We start from the raw sequence: 23938 nt of genomic DNA on the forward strand, positions 1-23938 counted from the left end.
TGTCTGTTAGAGACCAGAGCTAGAAGAATTTCTGGTCTCTTAGAAATTGGTAATTGCCAGCTGATGGAGAGATGAATGATCTTCAATGATGGTTTTGTGCAGCCTAGTTACAGACTACTTGGTCTTAAGCAATTAGAGCTATTCCTGTTTCATACTCTTAATAGAACTCGTTGTCAGGCGTAATTCAAATCATCTCGGTGTTAAGCAGGCTCTCTGATAGCACTTGCCAAACATCGCTGACAATTTTGCAGTTATTAGTATCAAGGCATCCAAGGATCACTAAGAGACACAAGAAAGGCACCCCCTCCCTTTTCCAGAGTTATAAATGTTTGACAGCTCTGTTCAGTTAACGTCATACTTGCACACAGACTTCCTAATAAGAGGAGCAGCTTGTATGAAGGTGGCAACAGCCACGTACAGGAGAGAGGGGAGGTCGTGTTATACTCTGGCCCATGCAGAACTCTTCTAGATATTGTAGAAATAAACCTTTAATAGGATTCACTTAAAAAAAAAAAATCTGAAGACTTGTCTGAGAGAATCTTTGCTGTGCAAGAATGTGGCTGTAGTTTCAGGCTTTCCCCATGTCAAAATTCAGAAAGGGCTAAACTGAGCCTTGGCCTTTCTGCCCAGAGCCCCAGCTGCAATCATCTTCAAGCTCTACCTTTTCAGCTCTTCCTAGCTAATAATTTACACCAGATTTTGGGTCATTTGCTCATCTTCCCCTTGGAGACTGCAGCTCCACATGGCACCTTCCCTTCTGCAGCCTATGCTAAGGGGAGCCTGTCCTATTTAGCCACAGCTCAGTGTTAGGTTGGGGCTCACCTCGATGGGTCCTGAACTTCCTATGCAAACCAGCTTTACTGCACAACAGCTGGCTCGTGCCTGAAGCCTGATAGCATTTTGTTAAATATTTTGAATTAGACCAAGCTTTATTTTACTGGCTGGACATAATTTAAAAGGCACTGGCTGGACAGCAGCTGCCTTCTGTCTGCAGCACTGAATTACTCTTAGACTGTTACTCAAAAGATGAAGACATCAAGGCAGGAGCAATCATGTGGTACGTGGGAGAGGAGAGATTCATGCATGGGGCAAAGGATCGGTCTGTCCTGTGGCTGCTCGGGGGTCTGGGAGTATCTGCGCTCTGTGTAAAAAAAAAAAAAAAAAAAAAAAAAAAAAAAAAAAAAAAGGGGGGGGGGTGCAAGAGGGAAAGTCTTGGGAGTACTGCTAAAACATGCACAACAACAAAGAAGCCTTGGATTTCCCTGATCCTTATCTCTAGTACTTCAGCATCTCACCATGCCCTGAAAGCCACAAGGCAAAATTGCTTAAGAGACAGGGAACTTGGTCAAGCGGGACTGAAGTGGAAGGAAGCTTGCTTAATGGCCATGGTGTGGCCTGGCCACCCCCGGGAGGGGATGTGGCTTGGTTAGCTCAACTGGCTTGGAGCCTGGGACAATGGGTCTGCAGTTCGTGGGCTCCAAGGTCCCAAATACTGTTGTAGTTGAAGGTGCTGAGATAGCTTCTCTGTTGCAGTGTTTTGCCTTTTGAATCCAGGTGTAAGCCTAGCTTCTTGATGAGGACTTAGTGTGATTAAACACACTCCTTTTCCATGCTGCTAAAACCCATTTCTCCCCTTGTCAAGCTCTGGGTCAAGATTACAGGATACAGGGATTTGCACTCAGGACTCACAGCCCTCTAACGAGGGATCATGCAAGGCACTCAGATTCACCAAACTTCAACAAGCAACAGCCCCTTTCCCTCTCTAAACATCACACACAACACAAGGGGGATTTCAAGAACATGTTTAATGATGGCAGTTTCTGCTGAAACAAAGCCCATTCAAACTAGTCTTACCCATTTTTTTTCTTAAAATGAAGCTTTGGTCACAATGACATATTCTCTTAAACATGTTTAAACAAAGTTCAAGCAATTGCACAAAACAAGTCCTGATAACTTCTCACACAAAAACCTGCAGCAGCAGAAATTCATCTAAGAAGAAAAACCCCTTAATGAAAACCCTGTGCTGCCACCCTGCAGAGATTATATCACATATGCTGAATTGGAGGGAACAGTACGAACAAAATGTTCAAATGCATTAGTGCTTGTAGACTTCTACAAATCAGTTTGGGCTTAGGATAAGCATTAGAATAGCACAAGTTGGTGTGCTACATAAGTGTTCAGTCATCTTCATGTCTTCCAAGGGGAAAATGCACCAATCCCCCCCCCCCCCCCCCAAAAAAAAAAACAAACCCAAATACAAATCTATCTGTGCAGTTCTAAGTTAATTCTGCAGGCAAGCATGCCACACCAACTTCTAGCATCTCAAATGTAATCTCCAGTGACAGGGCTGTGGTTGGAGTAAGAAGCTGCAATTCTGCACAGGGCTTTTTCCTCCGCAGCACAGCATGCACAAATAGGAAAGCCTCTAATTTGCTTGCTCTGTTTGACTCTGCTACCAGTCAGTGGATTTTGTAAGCAGTGAGTGAGCTACAGGCAGACATCTGTAATAATGTTTCTCTTTTCATTTTCTGTAACAAAAAAAATAGGTCTTTAAAAATGCTCTTGAACAAAGCAAGTTTGACTATGCAACACAAAATAGCAGCAGATACTGAGACAAGTTACAGTCACAATGAGATTAAATCTGCAGTGTAAGATACACAGAACATTAAGGTAAAACATTCATGTAGTGGTTAATGGCTATTTCTTTTCCAATCAACTCCTAGAACTACCTGAACCAAACAGTCCAAATTATTAAAACTATGTTTTAAACTAATTCCTACCATTAAAAAAATACTCATATATATACTATTAGATGAGTCACATCAAGTGCTCTTAAAATCTTAACTAAATATAGCTATAGAATATTTAAACAGACACTTTAAATCACATACAGCAACTTTTGTAGAGGTAAACATTGCCTCACATTTGCAACAGCAATTGAGTATCAAACAAAGCATTAAGGTTATTTTCATGACCATGAGCAACAGGTGAGGTTAGCATTTTATTTCCACCAAGCAGCTGCTGTTTCCCTATAAATACTTCTTATGGCACATGGTTTGGGACCTCCTTGAGGAGCCAGAGCATCCCAGTGGCAGTTTGCCACCTCCATCTTCAACATCTTAAATACCTGGTCCCTGTCCACCACTGAGATTTGGCTGCGTTATGGAAACGGTGGGAACTTTTAGGAAAAGTGTCCTTTATCCATCCACCTTTTCCTCTCCTCTTTCTCCTACGTAACTTTGTCTCTCCTTTCTTTTGTGTGCAGAGAAGGTTTTATTCCCTCTCTACCACTCTTCCAGCGTGCCTGATGCTCAGTTTAATGAGTTTGGCAGAAGAGTGGACGTGAACGTGTTGCCATGGTGCCTGCTCAGACAGGGCAGCCACTTCACTCCATTGCTGCCTCCTGCAAATGCAAACAGAAGCTTTTAACCTCTCTCCTCTCAGCATCGCTGCTTCTCTGACTTCAAAAGGACTTGGTCTGCCTAAGAAGTTCAATTCCCTGTCTTCAAAGTACTTTAGTCCTGAAGAGACACAGTATTATTTATTTCCTTCAGAATCATCCAGCCTAAGTTTGAAACCTGTTTTACCTAGGTGTGGAAAAAGCTCCAGATCTTATTGCAACCCACATCATTCAACTTACTGGTCCCTGCAATCCCTACCAGCCAGGACACAACCCACTTGGCCCCATCCTCACCTTGCAGCTGACACGTTAAATATTGCTTAGTAACAGTAATACAGAATGACTCAAATTCATTCCATGAATGAAAATAACATAGCATTTTTATATTGCCTTGATGACTAATATTAACACAACAGTCTGCTGTGGGATTTTTCCATCCAGGCAGAGTAGGCTGTTTCCAAAGCCTTTGCTGAGTCACGGCTAGGGAAAGCAAGCTGTGTTATGGGAGCTTCTTTGATGGAAGTGCAAGGCTGCTGGAAAGGAAAAAGAAAAAAACAAAAACTCTTCACCTCCTTTTACTGACTGCAGGACCCAAGGGAACTGTGTAGAACTGGCACAGGTCACAATATCATGACATGGCAGTTCAGTGTTCTCAGCAAACCTCAAATCCCAATTGGCCTTCAAAAAAACCACAACCACCCCAAAACTGGCAGCTTGCTGCAATGATGGTGCTTTGCCAGATACTCTGCAGTCTCCTTGAGGGGTTGTAACTGCAGGAGGCTAGTAGAGGGTCAAACAAATAGTGGGACAGTCCTAAAACAATTGGAAACTATGCATTCCCCAAGAAAAGCAAGGTTCCAGCCAGCTTAAAAACCCAAAATAAAAGGTGTTAAGGGGCACAGTAAGAGAATAAACATATCAGAGAAGTCTGAACTGCATCTGTCTGTGGTTACTTTAAAGGAAAACCACAAAGTAAAGAAACTAAACCAGTTAGGTTTGCCCTTTCTAACGATGGCCTGGAAAGCATACATGCTTGCGGTCTCCTAAACCCAATCCATCCAGATGGATGACACTAATTCTCATAGTGTCATCCCACAGCTCTGACCTCTGCAGCACTGAGCACAGCAGGGAGCGATAGTTAAAAATGCATCCTTGAGTTAAATGGGATTTGTCAAGCAGGACAGGTAGGAGAAAACTTCCAGTTTGATACAGATTAAGATCACTTACATGAAGCTTCCATGACAAATAAGAGGTGTTCTTTCTGCAATCTAATCATTCCACATGAGGACTTACCTTGCTTAAAAAAAAGGTAATATAGATGAATTGTAGACAAGTTACAGTAAGCACAGGACAGTACAAAACACTGTTTTTACTCCCTGTGGAAGGGCAGAAAATTACAAAAATATATCTTCTTTAATCCAAGATTGTTGTAGTTTAGGGCATGCCTGATTCTTCCTATTTCCCTGTGGTCTCATTTATTCAAGTTGGTCTGATCAGAGCTCCTTGGGACAATGAGAATGTCATCATGAAAGCTTAGTGCAATTGTTGTTTTTTTTTAAAAAAAAGTCAGTAGCAAGTCAAGAAAGTTTTCTACATGAGTCAACCTCTCACCCCCTCCGCCCAAAGACTCTACACTAAACATACAGTGTAGCATTTCAGCATGGCTTACATTTTTACCACCTAATGTTGTAAGTCACCTCTGTAAGGCCCAAAAAATACACTTCTTGATTATTTTTTTTTTAAACACATGATCTGTTTAACAATGACCAAAGTTTAACAGTGACTGAAGTACTGAATTAGGATTTTAGAAAATAAGTCCCTGGGGCAGCTTGGTTCAATCCTCCTTGTGTTATTCTTTCTGCAAAACTTATTTAGACCATAACGAGCTGCAAGTCAGTATACAGGGCTGCATCTTGTCATGCTTTAGTGACACCGCAGCCCTCCTAAAGCAAGAGAGAGCCGAGTTTGCAAAGAGGAACCCTGGTCATTCCAACACAGCAGTTTGGAAACCAGGGAACCGAATGGTGATGTTTTGGTCAGAAGATCCATAGCCTGCTGCTCGAGGAGGTGAGGCTTGGTTTGCTTGTAACGCTGCAGAGATGAAAGCCTCCCCTTTCACAGTTACGGCTTCAGCAGGTCCCTCGACAGCAGAATGACATCTTGCAGGGCACCAATGCTCCAGGGAGCTGTTTTACCTGGAAAGCAGGAAGAATTAGTACAGCTGTAGATTTGCAATTAAATAGCTCACAGGCAGAGGTGAGAACCCATGTGCAAAGTGGAAAAAAAAACCCAAAAGCCAAAGGAAAAGGCAGCATTATTCACTGTGATTGCCATCAGTTCCCTGTAGCAGTTGATTTCTATGGTGACATTGGGCACTGATGTGATGTTAACACCATGCCAGCAGAAGCTGGACCAAGTGAAGAAAAAAGCAGAGTTATATCAGACAAAACCCAGATGCTGAAAGATCCTGTGACCAGCCACTGTGCAGACCAGAGAAGGGAACATGCACAGAGGGGCTGCTACTTCACTGCACATGAAACAGCATCTTGGACCTCCCAACTTTTTCACACCAGTGCAGCCCCTTACTAACCAACACACATGGACTATCCTCCCTGCTATGGATTCTCCTCCTGACACCCTACTGCTTTGATTGCTTCACAGTTCAAATTAAAAAGTCGTAATAGGAACTTGTTACACTCCATGGAGGAGGTGAGAGCCCTCCCATAGGACTGCACTGCCAGCGTATAATCAACTGAACAAGCCAGCAGAACGCGGTGTGCTCTGTAACAACTGTTACAGCCAAGCGAGGAAAGAACCTGGCCTTCAAAACCAAACGATAAAATGCTTTTTGACCATCTCTTTCCTGCCCTGCTGTGGACCCACGGGAAATCCTTAACAGCAGCACCAAAGTTTTGGCAATTTGTTGTATTTACTGTAAGCAGCTGACTGTGTTAGTGATTTGCACCCCCTTCAGATAAGGATAAATGATACCCCTCCATTTATATACAACTTGTCACTGCTGCCTGCTGGAAAAAAAAACTAAATTAAGCTGCTACAAACCCCAGTGCAATTCACCTAGCATCATCCAGAACAGCCTGCGGCTTTTGCTGGCAAAAAATCCATTAGAGCCGCTCCCCTGAGAATCAACACCTTGCTGTAACAAGCAGACAATACCATGCTCTATTCAGGGCTGCACACACAGTCAGGATCTGGAAAGGACATATTCAAAGAGAAGACACTGATAGTGTAACTCTCATATTTTAGAGACTCCCAAAAGACTCGAGCACATCAAAGGCTGAGCCCTGCAACCGTGATGAAGATGTTTCCACGCAGTTCAATGCTATCGGCGCTTGAAAAAGGGATGAATCCAGAATCCAGCCTTTACATATGGTACATCTTTCCTCTAAAACCTCCTGCAAGCTCTCAAAAGCCCTTCGGTCCCATGGTGGTTGAATAATGTTACTGTCCTCTTCCTGCCACTACTCCTTACACATAGATCTTTCTGCTTCCAAGAGCACTTTGGAAGATGCAATCCTAAAATGCTTCTGCATTTTGCCACTGCTGCCGCTCTTAGAGGGAAAAATGACAATTCATGTGGAAAAAAACCAAAGAATTTTACTTAGCCAACAGGAAGGATGGAGGCTTCAATCCACCCCAAGAAAAACTTTCTTTCAGTACTTATTAAGGAGCCTTACATCGGTCTTGGGACAATTCCAGCTCTGGCATTTAAATTCCAAGTTCTTCCCTGCCTGCAGGCTCTCACGTGGCACATATCACCCCAGACTTGAAATGCTCTGCAGGGAGGGTTGTGAAATTCACTCAGCTGGGCTCAGGAAGCATGGTAAGAGCAGAACGCACTGCCTCCAACAGCTGCAAGTCAGCAGGGAGAGGGGACGCTGCTGATATCCCAGATTACTGAAGTGCTTTCAAAGCCTTTCATGTGCAAGGCGCCACAGAATTTATTCAGTACTTGTTTTCAGTTTTCTATTGAAGCTGACAAGAAATCCCCCAATGAGCTATGCTAGAGTTAATAAGCTTAATAAGCTAACAATTTTATTTACCTTTTCAGAAACTGGTTCTTTTTGCAGCTCTTTTAATCTTTTTTCTCTTATTACACAAAACAGTGTTCTGTGATGGGGGATGGACGCTAACACCAGTTTGTCAGGGACATTTGCCTGTAACCTACTTTACTTCTCTCTTCTCACGTATCACACAGTGCCAACTGCCTAATGAATCAATGGCTTAGCCCCATCAAGAAGAAGATCATGAAAGCTGTACAACGTTCCCTTGCCTTCTTGAAAGAAAGTGCCAAAGTAGCAGAGAGGAGAGAGAAATCTTAAAATCAAGATCTATTGGTGAGATGAGAAAGAATACCCTTGGAGGATGGGATTTAGCTTTCCACTAACTCATCTTCCAAGATGTGCAGCAACTGTAATCCCATCATAAAACATGAAAAAATATCTGACATCTGGAAAATGATGACCAATACAGTTCATATGGTCCAAAAATCAATTGGACAGCGATACTTTTTGGCCTTCAGCAGCACAGATTGAACTGACGATCAAGAAACAAACACCCCTTCCATGTTCAGTTTGTTTTCTGTGTGGCTCTATAATAATTTCAGAACAATTCCTGAACTTTTTTATCCAAATACCTCTTTCAATACCAGAGCAAATACACACAGAAAACAATCCTCCACATTAAAAAATGCTTTCCATGAAGCATTTCAAGGAGGTGTCAATGTCTAAGTGATTTGGCATCTTTGCTCTTTGACAATCTTTGATTTACCCTTTCAGCCTCTTGTCACACAGAAATTGTGCTTGCAGGATTAGAGAAGCCATTGACAGAACTGCTTCCCTGCTACTGAAATGAGATCGCAAAGGGGGTATCTAATCCAGCGCACGCACACTTCTGCATTTGTCAGAGGCAAGCAGTGGGTGGCTTTTGCATCCACAGAAAGGACTGTGTTGAGATTTTGAAGTGGTCTCATTAGCCTGCTTTACGGGAGGAAGGTGGTTATTTCTCATTGCTCCACAGCCCAAAGGAAGTGGGGGGTGGGATCTACTGGGAGCCCAAAAACTTAAAGCCTGCTGGAAAAAAAAAAAAAAGTAACAACCTTCATCCAAGAGCCCAATTTACACTGTCTGCTGTTCTTTGATGCCTTATGTAAGACTGGAAACAAATACACACAAGGACAAAGCATTAAAGAGAAGAAAATTAACTGCATGAGAACAATTGGATTGGTATATGTCGCTTCTCCCCTGTTGCTACTAGACACCAACTGCCTTTTAATTAGAGAGCTGTTTGCATTACGTGGACGAGACAGCACAGAATCTCAATTACTCCCCCAAACACAGATACAAGTATATTCAATGATGGGAGGGGACCTCAAACAAACCAGCCCAGAGCCTACCCACATCATTCTCAGCAAAGACTTACACTACAAACCCAAAACAACACTCTATTTAGGACCTGCACATCAATCAGAGTAGGTTAATATTGGGGTAATGTACTTAGTGTCATGCATTGACTAATGCTTATAGTCCATCACAACCAACATGTCCCTACTGCATTGCTCTTTGGAAAACTGGTTCCCTTTCGACTCCATTCCCATGTTTTCTCAGAAGTCTGTATTCTAAAAGTACTTTTGGTCCCTTCCTAGTGGAAAGCACTGAGCAAACACCATTGCAAATCATGACTTCCTGGAAAATGGACCATTTTCCCCATAGTTTCACAGCCTTTAAATCAAAAATGAACAGGACAAAAGATTCCCACCTAATTTCATGTGATAGTCAGGAGCCAGGGAGACTTTGAAAATTCTAGGTTTAAATAGCTATGAAAAGTTGGTTTCTGACGTAGATATGGCAGCATGTTATGTTACAACACTGAACGACAGGAAGCCAGCCCACAGACATATCTTTCAGTACCAGCATGTCACAAAGAAATAAAGAATTAAGGAAATCAGAATAATGACTCTTGTCAGCCATGGCACTGCACCAATGGATCCCACCGCAGCACAGGGCTGCATGAGGTTTAGCCTCTCTGAACGCAGTCCCAGTAACAGTACAGTCACCAAAGCAGCACCTGGTCAAAAGCCCCTCGCCAAGACTTGGTAGCACAGACAGGCCAGAAGTCTGTCATGCCATAAGCCAAGTAAGCGCCGCTGCTAGGAAGCTGCTTGAATAAACGCAAACAGCCATCACAACTGATACTGACTGCTGCCGAGAATGCACTTTCATTTGAATTATAAAATAAATAGATAAAAGAGAGAGTCCAGAATATTTTAGCCTGTGGGTACTTGTCAGGAGACACCTGTCACTCCTCTGTCCCCATCACAACTGCTCCAGGTTGCTGCAACTCATGATGTGTTGCTTTAGTTGGTTAACAAGCTGAAACAGCCATATCACCCCATTCCTGATGCATCAGCCCTAGCGACACCTCTGCAAGTTTACCTGATGCATCTGTACAATTTTTTTTTTAATTTTCTTTTTGAGATAATGGAGAGGGGAAGTAGTTTTCCTGACATAGCAATTAATGAAGGCTCTTTTAAAACTGTAGGCACTTGCTGAATATCCAAAACAAACCTATCGCACCAGTTGTGTAGTTACCTGCATGTATTTATAACTCCCAGTAACCACAGAGAGCGATAAAGTTACCTCTCCTTACCCTGTCTTCCTGGAATCTGCACCCAGCTACAAAACACAAAGGAAGCCTTAGATGGAACAAGACAACTATTTTCTGAATGTCAAATTTTTTGAGCTAGGGAAGGAACCCCAACAAGACCTGGTAGAAGTTAGTGCACTGACTTACTGCAGGCATGTCCGAGATGCTCTCTCTGCAGCTTTAGCCCTGTTGTGTCTATGAAGAGCCTCCTGACTGGTTTAATGGGGACATTAATGGTCAAATTCAGCAATTCAGATTTGCAAAGAAGTGTCTTTACTGGTGAGAGGAGATAGGAACTGTTTGGGGATGTAGTATTCGAGCTGCACAATGTAACCAGAGAGCTTGATACTTTTTACAGCAAATGTATCCTCAAAGCAGCTTTCCCAAAATCAGTTCTGCTAAGGGGTTGCCTGTAAGATGATCTCTCCCTCTAAACTGAGGCAGCTCTGTTTGGGCTAAAAAATGTACGTCTGAAACTGCAAGGACTTCAGAAAAACGTGGCATTTAATAGCTGTTGCACTGTGGCAGAAAGGAGGAATTCCCACAGCTGAAGAGGGAACTGGTTGGCTAAGAACCAAAAACCCCTACAGCGTCCAAACAGAGCATCACACAAGGTGAAGAGCCATTTGTACTGCTAAGGAACCCACGAAGACCAAGAAACTTTTGTGAAAGCATCAGCACAGTGTGTGCTCCAGGGAAGCGACGTCAAATAACGCGACCACAGTTCTCATGAGTCAGATGGTTTCCAGCAAACTCTCTTTGTTCAGCTAGTATTTTACTACTAGACATCTTATCCTGAAGCACTGCCATGACAGAGAATCTTCTGTTCTCAGTCTTTGGAAAACCCCTCTGATCTCGCTACCAAAAGTTCACAGAGAAAGTACTCAGTTAAGAGGAAAAGGGGCAGGAGACACAGGCTGTTAAAGCAGGCCATGGCGAGACAGATCACTGCACTCTGGTGCAAAGTGAAAACTGCACAAGCTGAAATGATTAGTGCAAACACAGGGCAGCTACAGAGAATGGCAACAGTCAGGCAAGGTCTGATAGGAGTCTGCTAATTCAAGAACTAATTATTTATGCATGAAGGCACCACTCACACCCTTCATTGTTTCATGGCTTGAACTACTGCCTGAATTTTAGAGAGAAATAATGCAGTTATTTTGAAAATGACCAGCACAGCGTGCGGCAGTATGTGTTTAAGATGCTGGCACACGTGTGCGTAGAGCAAATGTGTTGTTTCCCCCCTTCCAAAGTTAGGAGATGGACAACATCAGTAAAGTCTGTAAAATCTCCAGTTAGGCGTTGTCAAGATCTGTGTTTTTATAATTAGGAGAGCTTATTTCAGCCAAAGTGAGACAGATTTTAGAGTAGACCTTATTTGGATGAGAATGCAACTCGAATGCTATAGATGGCTTGATGCAAATAAAAACAAGAGATGCAGATACTCTGATGCCATAAATCAATGTGCAGCATCTTTATGTGCTCGGTGGTTGCTATAAATCTCAGGCCCAGAATAGGCACCAAAAGTTTTGGGTTGTCACACTGCTTCTATCTCAAAAAGAGAAACACATTTAAGGAAAGTTTGTTGCTACGGGGTAACTGCTAACAACATCAGCAAGGGACCACAGTCCTCTCTGTCACAGAACAGTGTGAGAGCACTCTGGTACAAACCCAGAGGTTGGTGGAGATTCACCATCGTTTCTCTCCCAGGCTCACAGCAACGGAATTGCCTGGTAAAGTGGCCCTTGATCCATAGCCCTCCATCCAGTGCGTGCGTAGGCACTGAGAGCACACAGGAACGACTGCCAACGGCTGCCCGAGAGGGGAAGTTCAGTCTGTTAAACCTTGTTAGCTATTTGGGGCACGTGTATCCCGTTGTGCTGCTCTGCAGTGGAAAGAGGAGGGCAGACAGCCTAGGGGTAGCGATGTAGTTATTACAAGAGCGGGAGAGTAAAGAGCAGTGTGTGCTGAGAAACCAGGCAGAGGGAGTGTAAAGGAGAGTGATAATGCTTGGGCAAAGTGAAAGAGAGACTGCGACTGCCTCAGCTCTGCCAGGCTGGCCCAGCAGAGGGAAAAAGAGCTATCTGCACTAATAACAGCTCAGTGAGCACGCCTAACCGGACGGGCTCGCAGCAGTACCTGTATTTCACATCAAACACTGTTGAGTCTTCGTCCTCATCATCTTCTTCATTCAGAGGAGCCATTTCTACCCGCTCGGCTGGAGTGGTGATTATGTCGTACTTCCTGGTCTTCTTAATCCTCTTGCCAGACCTGAAACACAAAGGTGGGGAGGGAAGCATCGTCTTTATACAATATTCCTCGGAGAGACTGAAGCTGTTCCCACCAACACTGAATCACTGCCCTGTTTGATTCAGACCTCCCCAGACTCAAAGGCTGCGGACCTGGCCTGTGTCCCCTCCCGCTGCCTTTCCAAGGCCACCGTTTGTGCCCGTCAGTGTAGAGCACAGTTCCTCGTCAACTGCAATCCAGATCAACGTCAGTCTTTCAGCCGCTGACAAACCAGAGATCCCCCGGCACCCAGGGCAGGCGTACGAGCGCAGCAGCCCACTGCGTCCTCCTGCTGCCATACTCAATAAGTGAGACACAGGCTTAATCAGCTGAAGCAGCCAATGGTTTAATCAACCTGTTTAGATGAGAAAGCCCAGGTTAAGCCCTGCTGAGACAAGGGAATGTTCTAGGCAGGATTAGGAGCAAAGGGATGGTGGTGTTCAGGTACAAACAGCGTGTTCTCTTTTCTTGCTATCAGACCAAACTCAGGACTTCCAGATACAGCCTTGAGCCTCGTCTGAGAGGTTTCATGCTCCACACTATGTAACTGCTATGAAAAATAATCAACTATCATTGGAAGTTAACTATACCCACCACCTCTCCTCCTATAGATGCAGCCTTACTTTCCTTTTCAGATGGAGATGCTCAAGCATCTGCATGTTCCATGGTTTTGAGAGACCTATTTTCTAACACTTGCTTTTACTTTCAATTAACAAACACTTGGTACATGGCTTTTCAACTAATTCTCTGCCTCTAGCTTGAATTGTGCAGGTCCTTTTTACTTCACCTACTCCTTTCATGCACATTAGGAGGGTCACACTGCTCATGCATGAATCCAGTTCTGTGATTATACATTAAAGAAGGTGCTCATGTGTACAGCTAGCCTTTGGGGAGAAAAGTGGATGGGTTTGGTTAATAAACTGCAGAATTTTCTCCTTCACCTTTTATAAAACAAAACTGGCAACTGCCAAACATGAGAAGAGAGCTGGTACAGGCACAAGCAAGCAGCCCCTAATTTTTGGTAATCACAACTACTGCTCCAAGCAGACAGCACATCATAAGTACACTTTCATTGTCAAGAAGTCTTGCCCTGGCATGTCATGCAAGGTGTGCCAGATTCAACATGGCCATTTTTGCACCAAGAATGGATGCCTTTGAAAGAGTTACACACCAGTAAGAACCGAGGTGTGAGCATTACAGAAAGGCTGGGACTCAAGCCCTGTGTTTGCATCTCCACCACAACGGTCCTTTCCAGGCTGAAAGTAAAGGAAACTTAAATTGGTGAACAGCTCGGAGGTGGAAGTCTCAGTGCCTCTGCCTAGCATTGCTTATGGGCAGTAGTCCAAGGCTGAAAAAACAGGTCCCAGCTCTTAGGATGGAGCAGTTTGTATTCCCTTCCTGTTCTAAAGGCTAAGGTTGCATCAGAAGCGAGAAAGACATCTCCTGTCGTCTAATCTTTATAGCAATCTGTGCTGCTGTGTCACGTAGAGCACAGGGTGGTTTGTTCTATTACTGCTGTTGTTGAAACAAGCAATTTTATATCCAATACAGTAGGACTCTTAACCCAAACACTTGAAAATCCTTTTGAAAACACTTCTCTCTATTATTCTGCTTCTCAGCCAAGACCTAGCAGCAAAGTGATGTAGGGGGGGTCTCATCTTACAAGTAATGCATTGCTTTTACAAGAAAAATTTACTCACGCTGTGAAGTCTAAACATAGCCCAAAACTAACCCGTGTCTACCTGTCAGAACAAACCAAGCACAGTCTTACCACTTTGCCTTACACATACAGTCCGCAGAGGGTTTCCATAGGTTCACTCATTTAAGACCTCACCTGCATATCAGGCCCACTTTATTGAGAAATATCCTCCCTCATTCCCTCCATTAGAAAACATAACTTATTCTACGGAGTTCATCTTACAAGAGTTAATATTGGAGTGTTTGAAGTAATTACTGCAGAATAGGTATTTCTAGAAATGGAAAACTAGAACCCTTTAGCCTCCAGCCATTAATTAGTCTATTTGGGCTACACTTTAAAGGGGACCTGGAGCAGAATTCACTGCACAGTCATCTATTAATCCTCCACAACCCCCACTTAACCACAGTGCTCATTTAGAAAAGGGAGGAAGCTTGTTTTGCCACTGGTTTTTGGCTTAGCTGTTACAGTCAGTTGTTTGCCATTGGCAGGGCAAAAGGGTCTTTCCTTGCCTCTTCTTCCTCACTTAATTCTACACCAGATTACCTAGCCAATTTGTCATTAATCTGCACTGAATTTTCAGTGGTCTGTTTCTCACACTTGCTCATTTGAATGACTCCCCTAGGCTTCATAAATACTAGAAGAGTTACTCAAGCTAACTTTAAAGGAAAGCCTTGGGAGTGTTCCTATGTGCACGCAAAATAAGCCTGCCCGTCAGGAAGCCATTGCACATTAAAACTCCCAAACCTCAGTAGGATCATCAGTAACAACAACGCAAAAGGAAAAGCACTTTGTCCAGCGGGTGGGACCAGGCAACATCCTTTGTTTGCAGACAGACAGCAGAGTCAGCAGAGTAGCACAGGGCAGGAACTACAGAATACAAATGTTTCATGAACTTTGGAGACCTCCTGGATATGATCAGGACACGTTAGCCCTCATGGGCAAAGAGAGAATCTCCTTTCCAGCCGCATTCATTTTGTGGGGTTTGTTTTGGTTTTTTTTTTTTTTGAAGCAAACAAGAAACATGCTGGAAGCTGTGGTCAGAGTATGCCCCTTGCACAACAACAAGCTAAAATGCTTCCCGAGTGGTTTAGCCAGGGTAGAAGCCATACTGGGTATTTCAGCACAGAAAACTGTCTTCCACTTAAAAAAAAATAATAAAAAAAACCCCAAATCACATTGCTTCTGTTGTCTGACTTCAGCCATCCCTCGTAATTAGAAGGGGATGCTACAGGTCTTGCACTGAATCATCATGAGGAGAAAAAAAAAATTTAACTGCAGCCAAGGATATTAACCTTTCACTTTAGACCCAGTGCTGCTCCCACCAAAACCAACTTGCTGCTGTTAACAGAAGGCAGTCGTAGGGAGCACAGCACTTAATTGAGAGAAGATGAAGAATAACTTATTTGGCCCGACATGGGGCCCTGTTTCCAGTTCCTCCCGAGCTCTTCAGCCGCAGTGGTGTTCGCACACTAGTACTGTCCCTGGGCTCGAATGCCTGTGGCACCGCGCACTGGGGTCAGGTCCATCAGAAATCAGATTTACTCCCTCCACCACACCACGTGGGGAGGGACGACATACAGACATGGGCTGGAGCAGAACGCTGACTTTGTGCCTATTTTGACCAGGGGCTATTTTGATCAAGCACCAGTCATATGCAGCACTTCATCCTCCTTTTTGAGGCATCATGTGGTGGAGTAAATACTCAAGTCACTCAGTAGTTCATTATACTATTTACGCCTCTCAACTATTTTAGTCAACAACCCTGATATTGAAAGATAATGCTTTTCGTGACCCAGAGAGAGGTCTTTGCATTTCTAATCTAGCATTAATGCTTCCCGCCAAGAGATGCAGAGGGAGGGGACCATCCCCTGGAAAAAAAGAAGAACAAAAAAACCCCTATCCCTTCTTAGCAGAGTGCTTATTGGAAGTCTAATTAAGCCAGCTACAACCTTCTTCCTAGAACTGCAGCAATGTTACATTGGGAATGGAATTCGGACCAGTTTGTTTGCTGTTAATGGGTTCCCTTAGCAGTTAAAAAAAAAAAAAAGTATGGAAATAGAAACCTGGAGAAACTCCAGGCTTATTACTAGCTGATAAATAAGATCAGCGATATTTCATTACTGTTGAACTGTCTGGATATCTCTGCTCTCTGGATGGTGCCGTATACAATGAAGTTAAACCACAAAGATAAGTCCTCACATGTTTTCTGGATATACATTTTGCTGTAGCAAACTGAAGGTGCTGTGTTTTCTAATAATCAAGTCCTTAAGATGGAATATACACAGCCACAAAGAGCAGAAGCATCCCCTTGTTTAATTGAGCTGCTAATAGGAGGGATGGATCAGAGGCTGCTACTGGGAATAACTTCAGGGACACCTAAATGGGATATTGTTGTGGTTCAATGAAGCAGTGATATCTGTAAGTAATTAAAATACAGCCACTCACATCTGGTGGTCAGTACCAGTGCCAGCATGCACTTCCAAACATTATAGCACAGTCGGACCACTATTGTCTGATATGTGCTCGAGAACTATCTTTGTTTTACAAGGCAGAGCTATAGAAACTTTTATGATCTACCCAAACTCTTCAAGGCAGTGAATCTTACAACAAAAAAGAGCATTCAACCTCTGTTGTGACTGTTCACATCAGAGCTGCACAGAGCACAAGACAGTATGAGACAGCGATTCCCTCTCTCTTCCTTCTGCCAATTTGCTGTCAGGCTCACATCAAGACAATGCAGTCTTCCCAAAGACAGGACCTCTGAGACCCAGGACAAGTGTCCGGTGTGTCATTCTCTGTGGCCCTAACTAAACTACATGCAGCTTAAATGAAGCTTTCAATGTAGGTCATAAACAGCTGTTTTGGGGTTGGTTGTTTTGTTGTTTTTTTTCTTCTCCATTTAAGGTCATTTTAATCGTGAGTTTTTCTTTCCTGTTCCTGGTGGAGGTGTGAGCTTTGCTGGAGTACTCTAACTGGTTATAATGCAATTAATTTTAAATCAGTCAAACTCTCTGAGGTTAAGCCTTGGATGGCCTGGAGCAATTGTCCACTTCATAGAACAAAGGGTCTTGTATCCTATGATCATATGCTTGAACCTCTCTCCTCAATCTTAGTAATTTATACCAGTTCTGCAATTACTGGAAAACTAAGCTTAAAGTTGAACAAAATGCAATGTAACAAAGCAGTGAGTTTAAAAAAAAAAAAAAAAAAAAAAGAAGGTAGCTTCTCTCTAAAAATCTATATAAATAGGAGCCATTTCTAGCCTGAGTTCTGTTCATTCAAGGGCAGGTCAAGACGTGTAGCAAACACTTAAAGCACACAGTTTTCTGCAACTAAAGCTTTGGCTTGCTTTCAGCTGGCCCATTTGAGCAGAAGTAACTTGTGCAGTTTCCCTAGAAGGCACATGGTCTACCAGCACAGGGAGCCACATCTGAAAAATTAGTTTCCTGGGAGCTGATCCCACAAATTGTATTGCAATGGAATGAACTGAGCTGCACCAGGAGAGAGAAAGACAGCAGAATATGGGGTAGAAACCAAATAAAAAACATAGATCAAAGAGTGAATTTAGTCGCATGAACTGTTTATAAGCTGTTGCAAGACACTGTGTTTCTTGGTAATGCAACTTACCCAACCATTTGATTGAAAATAACATGAAATTTGGTCTGCTGTGGAAACGGTTTTGGTTTGGGAGCATGCAGCGCTCAGGGGTATAGGAAAGAAAGAAAGCAAGCCCAGAACTGAGCTTGCCAAAAAAAAAAAAAAAAACCAAACCCTAAAACAAAACACTATAGCAAATTAGGCCTTGACACATGTAGACAAGTAGCAAAGACTTGGCTGGCCTTCCTGGTCCCTAGTAGCCAGAGAGAGAAAGGGAATTCAGACCACTTTGGGTGATACCACATTCTGAATCATAGGACCATCAGATGGATTCAGAGCACAACATTCCCAAAAGGAATGAAGAGGAATCTCTGAGCAGTGTCTAAAAAACAGAGCTGGAAAGCTGGAGAAATATATCTGTCCCTGCTCAAACAAAAAAAGGAAAATAGTATATACATAAAAATATATAAAAATGAGATGTACAAAAATAATATGTATTTTAAAAGATCCAATGCCTGTGACAAGAATATCTGGCCACTCACTAGTTCATTTCATCTCTACAACCCATATCTAAAAGGATAATTTACCTTCAGCAACCCAGAGAAATTTCACAGTGAAGGTTTAATCAAAGATTGGATTTCAGTAAAATCTCTTTAATAGGAATCCATGACACTTCAGGAAAAAAAAAAAATCGCACTGTTTTTGACTAAGTATGAACAAAGCTCTTATTCTGATGGAGAAAAGCTTTATATTTATTGAGGGTAAATCCCTTATCTCTTCTGCAACAGAATCTCCTCCAATCTGTGTTGTCGGCTATAAGTGTGACATGGTACAAACATACCTGTTGATATTCTTGTCTCATTTGCAGCTGGGATAACTGTTTACAAACAAGTGTTCTGTCAGATAAAGAAACATACTCAGAAGCCAAAAGCTTCATTTTCCATTTTCCTTGCAGGTTCTAATAAAGATATACGAGCCATCTCAGAGAGGTTTTTTTTTTTTTTTAACATATCTTTAATGCTGCATTAACTCTGACCAGTTGCATAATGATGACTTTGGCATGGGAGAATTAATCCATCATTCCCAAGGTGACTTTAACCTGGACCTGGTTTTGCTGATTATGGTATAGGAAAAGGTCTGTAAAGGCTATCAGTTTGCTTTGTTTGGCTAGAAATGTTCAGCCTTACGCCAGGTCTCCTTGACACAAGGTCTCACTTTATACCCAGAAGAAACTGAGGCAGAGGAAATAAACTCTCCAATTAGAATTAGAGAATTAGTAGCAACTTAAGCTTTTCATTCTGCACTTAGTTACAGACTTCCTAATTCTAGCTCATATACCTACTACCAATTTTGCTGTGTTTGTCCTTGACAACTTTATACAGCCACAAAGTGGTTATATTGATTAAAAAAAAAAAAATCTTTTCCATATTTTACTGGGTTCTCCCAAACCACCTCACTTTAATGAGCAAATTTATTTGCATTGTCTTTTGCCAGCTGCTGCAACATGTAAGAAGAATTTGGTTAAATGTCAATTTCTTTAGAAAATATCAGCTCTTATCATTTCGGTCTTTAACACTTTATAATACTACCATTGTGAAGACTGCCCTTCCTACAAGGAATTAATTCAGAAGCAGGAGAAGCAGAGCGTTCAGCTGCAGTCATTGTGTAAATACAAAGGAGCTGCTTGAAGACAGAACAAGGAAGAACTTGCCAACTCCACTTGTTCAACTACTTCTGTCACCCGAGATGTGACGCACACCTTCTCCCTGCCACCAAGAGCCAGCTGTTCCACTCTCCCAGCTCTTTCCTGCTGCCCATACCTACAGATGGCTCTTAACTACTCAAAGTTTGCAATCTTCCCTGACAAAGCCGGGCAGAAACAGGCAACAACTTTTTATTTGTAGACTGCACAAGACTGTGCACCTAGTGCACCATGGGGACTCTCACCATTACCCCAAAATAAATAATAATTAACACTAACAGTGCCAAATGGCACTTTAATATTTGCTTTTCTTCTGCCCTGGCAACAAGCCAAGAGGAAGACTGGTTTTCTAAAGGGAGTTTAATTTGCTCATGTCCCTCGCAGCGGGAGACATTACATGAGTTTCAAGGGCTGCCTGGACAACTCAAGCTCACACCAGCACCAGTGCACTTGAGCAGTGTGTAGGGCAGTGAATAAACGGCCCACGCCCGTTACACCACATTAAACGGACAAGATACAAGCACCAAGCAGATGTAAACCTCTGCCCAGCTTCCTGCTGCTCACCAGCACTTCTCCCGGCTCTGCAACTGACCAGGAGTGCCTTCCCTTCTGGGCCAGGAGCAGGAGCTTGCATCCATCAGCAATCTACGGGACTGAAACATAGGGGAGTTTGGATACACATCACAACAGTTCCAGTCAAATCAGGGCTGTGGTCTAAACCAACACCTACTTTTGGCTATGCTGGACCTCCTCAAGCCTACCTGCTGAAGCTTCATTAAAAGGAAGAAGAAAGATTTGTCTTTTGCTACCCAGAATGAGTTACTACAGCAGTGGCATTTGCATTATCCCATGGGTGTACAGGACACACGTGGCTGAGGCTGGACGGGACCTATTGAGATTGAGCAGGGCCACCTGGAGCCAGCCACCTGGTTGGGCTTTGAGTATCTCCAGGGATGGAGACCCCACAACCTCCCTGGGCCACCCATCCCAGTCACCCACACCCTCATGGCAAAAACACCCACAGATTTCCATACGTTCAGATGGAGTTTCACGTGTTTTGGTTTGTGCCCACTCCAGTCCCCAGCTGCAACCTGTGTACCCCACGCAAGAGGAAAAGCCACTTGAAACCCAACTCCTGCCCTATTTTTCTGCAGGGGTGGAGGAAGACACAGATTTCTGAGGCTGCCGGCACCCCGATGATTCCCCAGGAGATTCACAAGGCATTTACACACGCTGTGCTTGAAGTCAGCCTTTAAAAATACTATTAATAGGCGAGGAGCTTAGTACTGCCGGGGCTTCCCGCCTGCCCGGGGAGGCAATGGGAGGTCGCGCCGCTGACGGGGCTTAACGCCTCCCGCCTGCCTCGGCCGGAGCCCGCCCGACCCCCGGCCGCCCCCCTCCTCCTCGGCCGGGGGTAAGGGGAGCCCCGGCGCCGCGGGCGGAGGCTCTGGCCCGTCAGCCGGCACCTGCCGGGGGAGGGCGCGGCGCGGCCCGGCTGGGCCCTACCTGAAGACGCGGAGCAGGAGGCAGGCGATGAGGGCGGCCGTGAGGGCGCAGGCCCCGATGACGGCGGCCTTCAGCGCGGAGAGGTCGCGGAGCAGCGCGGGCATGGGGCTCAGCTGGGCCCCGCTGTGGTTGCCGGGCGCGCCGGCCGGCTCGGCGGGCAGGCGGCTGCCGTTCACCACCGCCGGGCCCGCCGCCGGCTCCTGGCTGCCGCGGGCGCCGGGCGCGGCCGGCAACAACAACGGCAGCAGCAGGCAGGCCGAGAACAGCAGCAGCGGGGCGGCGGAGCCCATCCTGCCTGGCTCCGGCCGCCGCCGTGCCGAGCCCCGGAAGGCAGCGCCGGCCGGCCCGGCCCGGCCCGCCTCCCCGAGAGGCACCGCCTCCCGCGGCCGGGGCCCCGCGGGCAGGGGCCGGGGCTCGCCGGGTCGGGGGCGGCCGGTACCGCGGCCTGCAGCGCCTCCTCCCCGCCCGCCCCGCGGTTCCTCCCGCCGCACCCCCGGCCCAGCGGGCTCCTCAGAGCTCCGCCGCGCCCGCTGCCAACGCCATTCCTTCTCCGAGAACGGCTGCTTTTAATTACAGCACGCAACATCTGCCCAGATGCAAATGATCAGAGGGTTCAAACTGCGATCAAACATGGGACAGACCTCCCCGTGCTGCTCGTTCAGCATGGCGTTGCTGCTAAACGCGAGAATTTCTAGATCAGATTTACATCTTTTTTTTTTTTTTTTTGCCTTTCCACTGCTCACCTAGGCTTTGCTTCTAGGTGAATTTATTTCACATCTTTGAAATCTTAAGATTCGTGGGAATCATGGCCGCAGTTCTGCAAACCCTCCCGGGTGTGCGGAGCATGTGAACTAAGCCGGATAAGGAGAGTAAATAGGGGAGCAGGGGAGCCTGTGCTACGGTACTGCTGAGGTAGAACTCAGTTTTGCTCTCCGTGTTTTGTATTAGCATGAGCTAGTAAATACACTTGGGCAAAGTAATTGTGTCTGGGGAGAAGGGCATGCTGCCACTGAGGTGAAACAGAGAAAGGAGGGAAAGAAGAAAAAACAGATTTCCTTCCTATTGAACTCTATACTTCAGGGTTGGCATGGCAGAGTATAAGCTATAGGAACGTGTGACTGAACTGTGAAAAAGACTAGGGAGATGTATTCCTGCTGGCAATGTTCCATTGGAAAGGTGGCAGTGAAAAAACTGCGTGGTTCATCGACTTTCCCAGCCAATTGGGATGCTGTATCGAATGCCACCCACTCGGTAATAAAAGCATCCTGTGTTTTTTGCAGGAAGTTCTTTGGGATAAGGAAATTTTGACATGGACGATGTGCAGAAGGCCCCCTAGACTGTCTGAATTGGTCATTGTTCCAGCTTTATTTCATCGCTTACTTTTATGTAGCTTTCCAGTTTCCAGCATGGGGCCCCAGTTTATTTCTGTTCAGGAAAAAATAAAATAAAATAAAAAATCCATCTGGGCAGGAGGTCAAATTGGTGATGCAGAGTCTTTCCCAAACATTGGTGTGAGTGCTGTGCACATGATTTATTATTTGTAAACACTGACCCTGATGTTGGCCCTGCCTGTTCTGAGATGTTTGCCAGCTGCTGCTCGGCCTCTATCAGATTTCACTTGGTCGTGCCCTGCCGTTCCTCATGCCGTGCAGTGCTTTTCCGTAGGATGAAGGAAGAGGCATAAGTGGCTTCCACAGCGAGAACCACCTCTGGCTGGTCACAGAGCTCAGGGTCCAAATCCGCATCAACCAATCGCCATTACTTGTATATTGAAATCAGAGCTCCGCAGTGCCGCGTTCTGGGCATGTACCTAGTCAAAGACACTCTTCACCCTCAAAAACTGATATTCACAATTGCTGTATGGGAATCCTGGGTGTGATTCCACTCCAGATTCCACCTTCAGTGCTCAGCTGTTAGGAGTGATGAGTAAACACATGATGATGTCCCACGCTGATCCTTACCGCCGTTCCTTTGACGTTCCTTGGGCAAGGAGAGATGAATGGCAAAGACTCCTGTGAAGCATCCTCGGAGCCGAGTACTGCCAGCTTTGCCGTGGGGTGACGCAGAATGGGTGAGCAGCACAAAATTCTTCCTGAGAGTGAAAAACGGACGTTGCTGGACCTACAATTTTCCTGCAATCATCTTTGATCTTATCTTGACATTGCTGCTGTGGTGCTGGACTGGCAAAGGGGCACTGCAGGCTTTGTAGGACAAGTTGTTTTGTTTCACATCCATTTTTTAATAGGGCCAGACTTATTCCTGAAATAAATATTCTGCAAATTTGCAACAGGATTTGCTGAATTGTATGAGCATATCAGTGTAATTTCCTCTGAAATGCACAGCCTGTAACATCTGTTACTTAACTAGCGTAAACCAGGCAGTGGTAGCTGCTGGATCTGGCACTTTTGTTTGACTTTTATTGCTACTTTAGCTTTTTTTGATATTCGTGTGGCAGATATTTCAATCTACTAAGATTTAGGCTGAAAGCCAGCCGAGGGAATTAATATTTATTTTCACTACAGAGTTCCTCTGTTTGACAAGGTACAATTGTACCAGTACGTGTGGTGTCAAACATATTCCAAACAGTCTAGAAATGATAAAGCTCAGGATTCCTCTGGCTTGTTTCTGATCCCCCTAAGAAGTAGGCTTATGCTGTTGGGATTTTTGGAGCTCAGGTGAGAAGCTGCACAGCAGAAGGAAGAAAAGGAAGACATTATCCATGTGCAAAGTGCAATTAATTCCTTGCTCTGTCCCCTGCCTTCTAAGGATCTTATTTATGCCCTCTTCTGCCTGGGTCTGAACATAACTGGGTTTAACCAGTCTCTCTGCGATGCTAGTTAATGATTTGGATGGTTTTTATTGCATTCCTTGCATTCCCTTAGTTTCTGATCAGCAATGTCTAGACATATGTGGGGGGGGTGGAGGCTTGACTGTGTTTAGAAATGGAACCTGCGGAGTTGGGGGGGGTCCCATAATTCGTACCTCTGCACGAACCCTGCGTGTCTTTTCCACTGGAAGGTGTCAGAGGAATGCAGACGTGACCAAACGCAGAGCGTTTCAGGAGGCTGGTGCTGAGATTATA

General features: G+C 44.7%; 1 protein-coding gene across 1 annotated transcript; it reads right to left on the reverse strand.

The window, feature by feature from the left end:
- Window positions 1-1788: 1788 nt before the first annotated feature.
- On the reverse strand, window positions 1789-21274 carry FAM174B (family with sequence similarity 174 member B). The gene is made up of 3 exons (XM_075764010.1): window positions 20857-21274; window positions 12203-12334; window positions 1789-5595 (listed from the first exon to the last, which is right to left on the reverse strand). The coding sequence occupies exons 1-3, from the start codon at window positions 21144-21146 to the stop codon at window positions 5592-5594; spliced, it is 426 nt and encodes a 141-aa protein (XP_075620125.1). The 5' UTR covers window positions 21147-21274; the 3' UTR covers window positions 1789-5591.
- Between the last annotated feature and the right edge of the window lie 2664 nt (window positions 21275-23938).

This window comes from Balearica regulorum, chromosome 12 (assembly GCF_011004875.1).
Source record: "Balearica regulorum gibbericeps isolate bBalReg1 chromosome 12, bBalReg1.pri, whole genome shotgun sequence".
NCBI classification, from domain to species: domain Eukaryota; kingdom Metazoa; phylum Chordata; class Aves; order Gruiformes; family Gruidae; genus Balearica; species Balearica regulorum.

Excerpts from the sequence above, each read along its gene's own strand:
- FAM174B (XM_075764010.1), bottom strand. The coding sequence starts at position 21,146 with ATGGGCTCCGCCGCCCCGCTGCTGCTGTTCTCGGCCTGCCTGCTGCTG. Across the intron at positions 12,335-20,856 it reads CTCCTGCTCCGCGTCTTCAG|GTCTGGCAAGAGGATTAAGA; the intron begins GTAGGGCCCAGC and ends TTTGTGTTTCAG.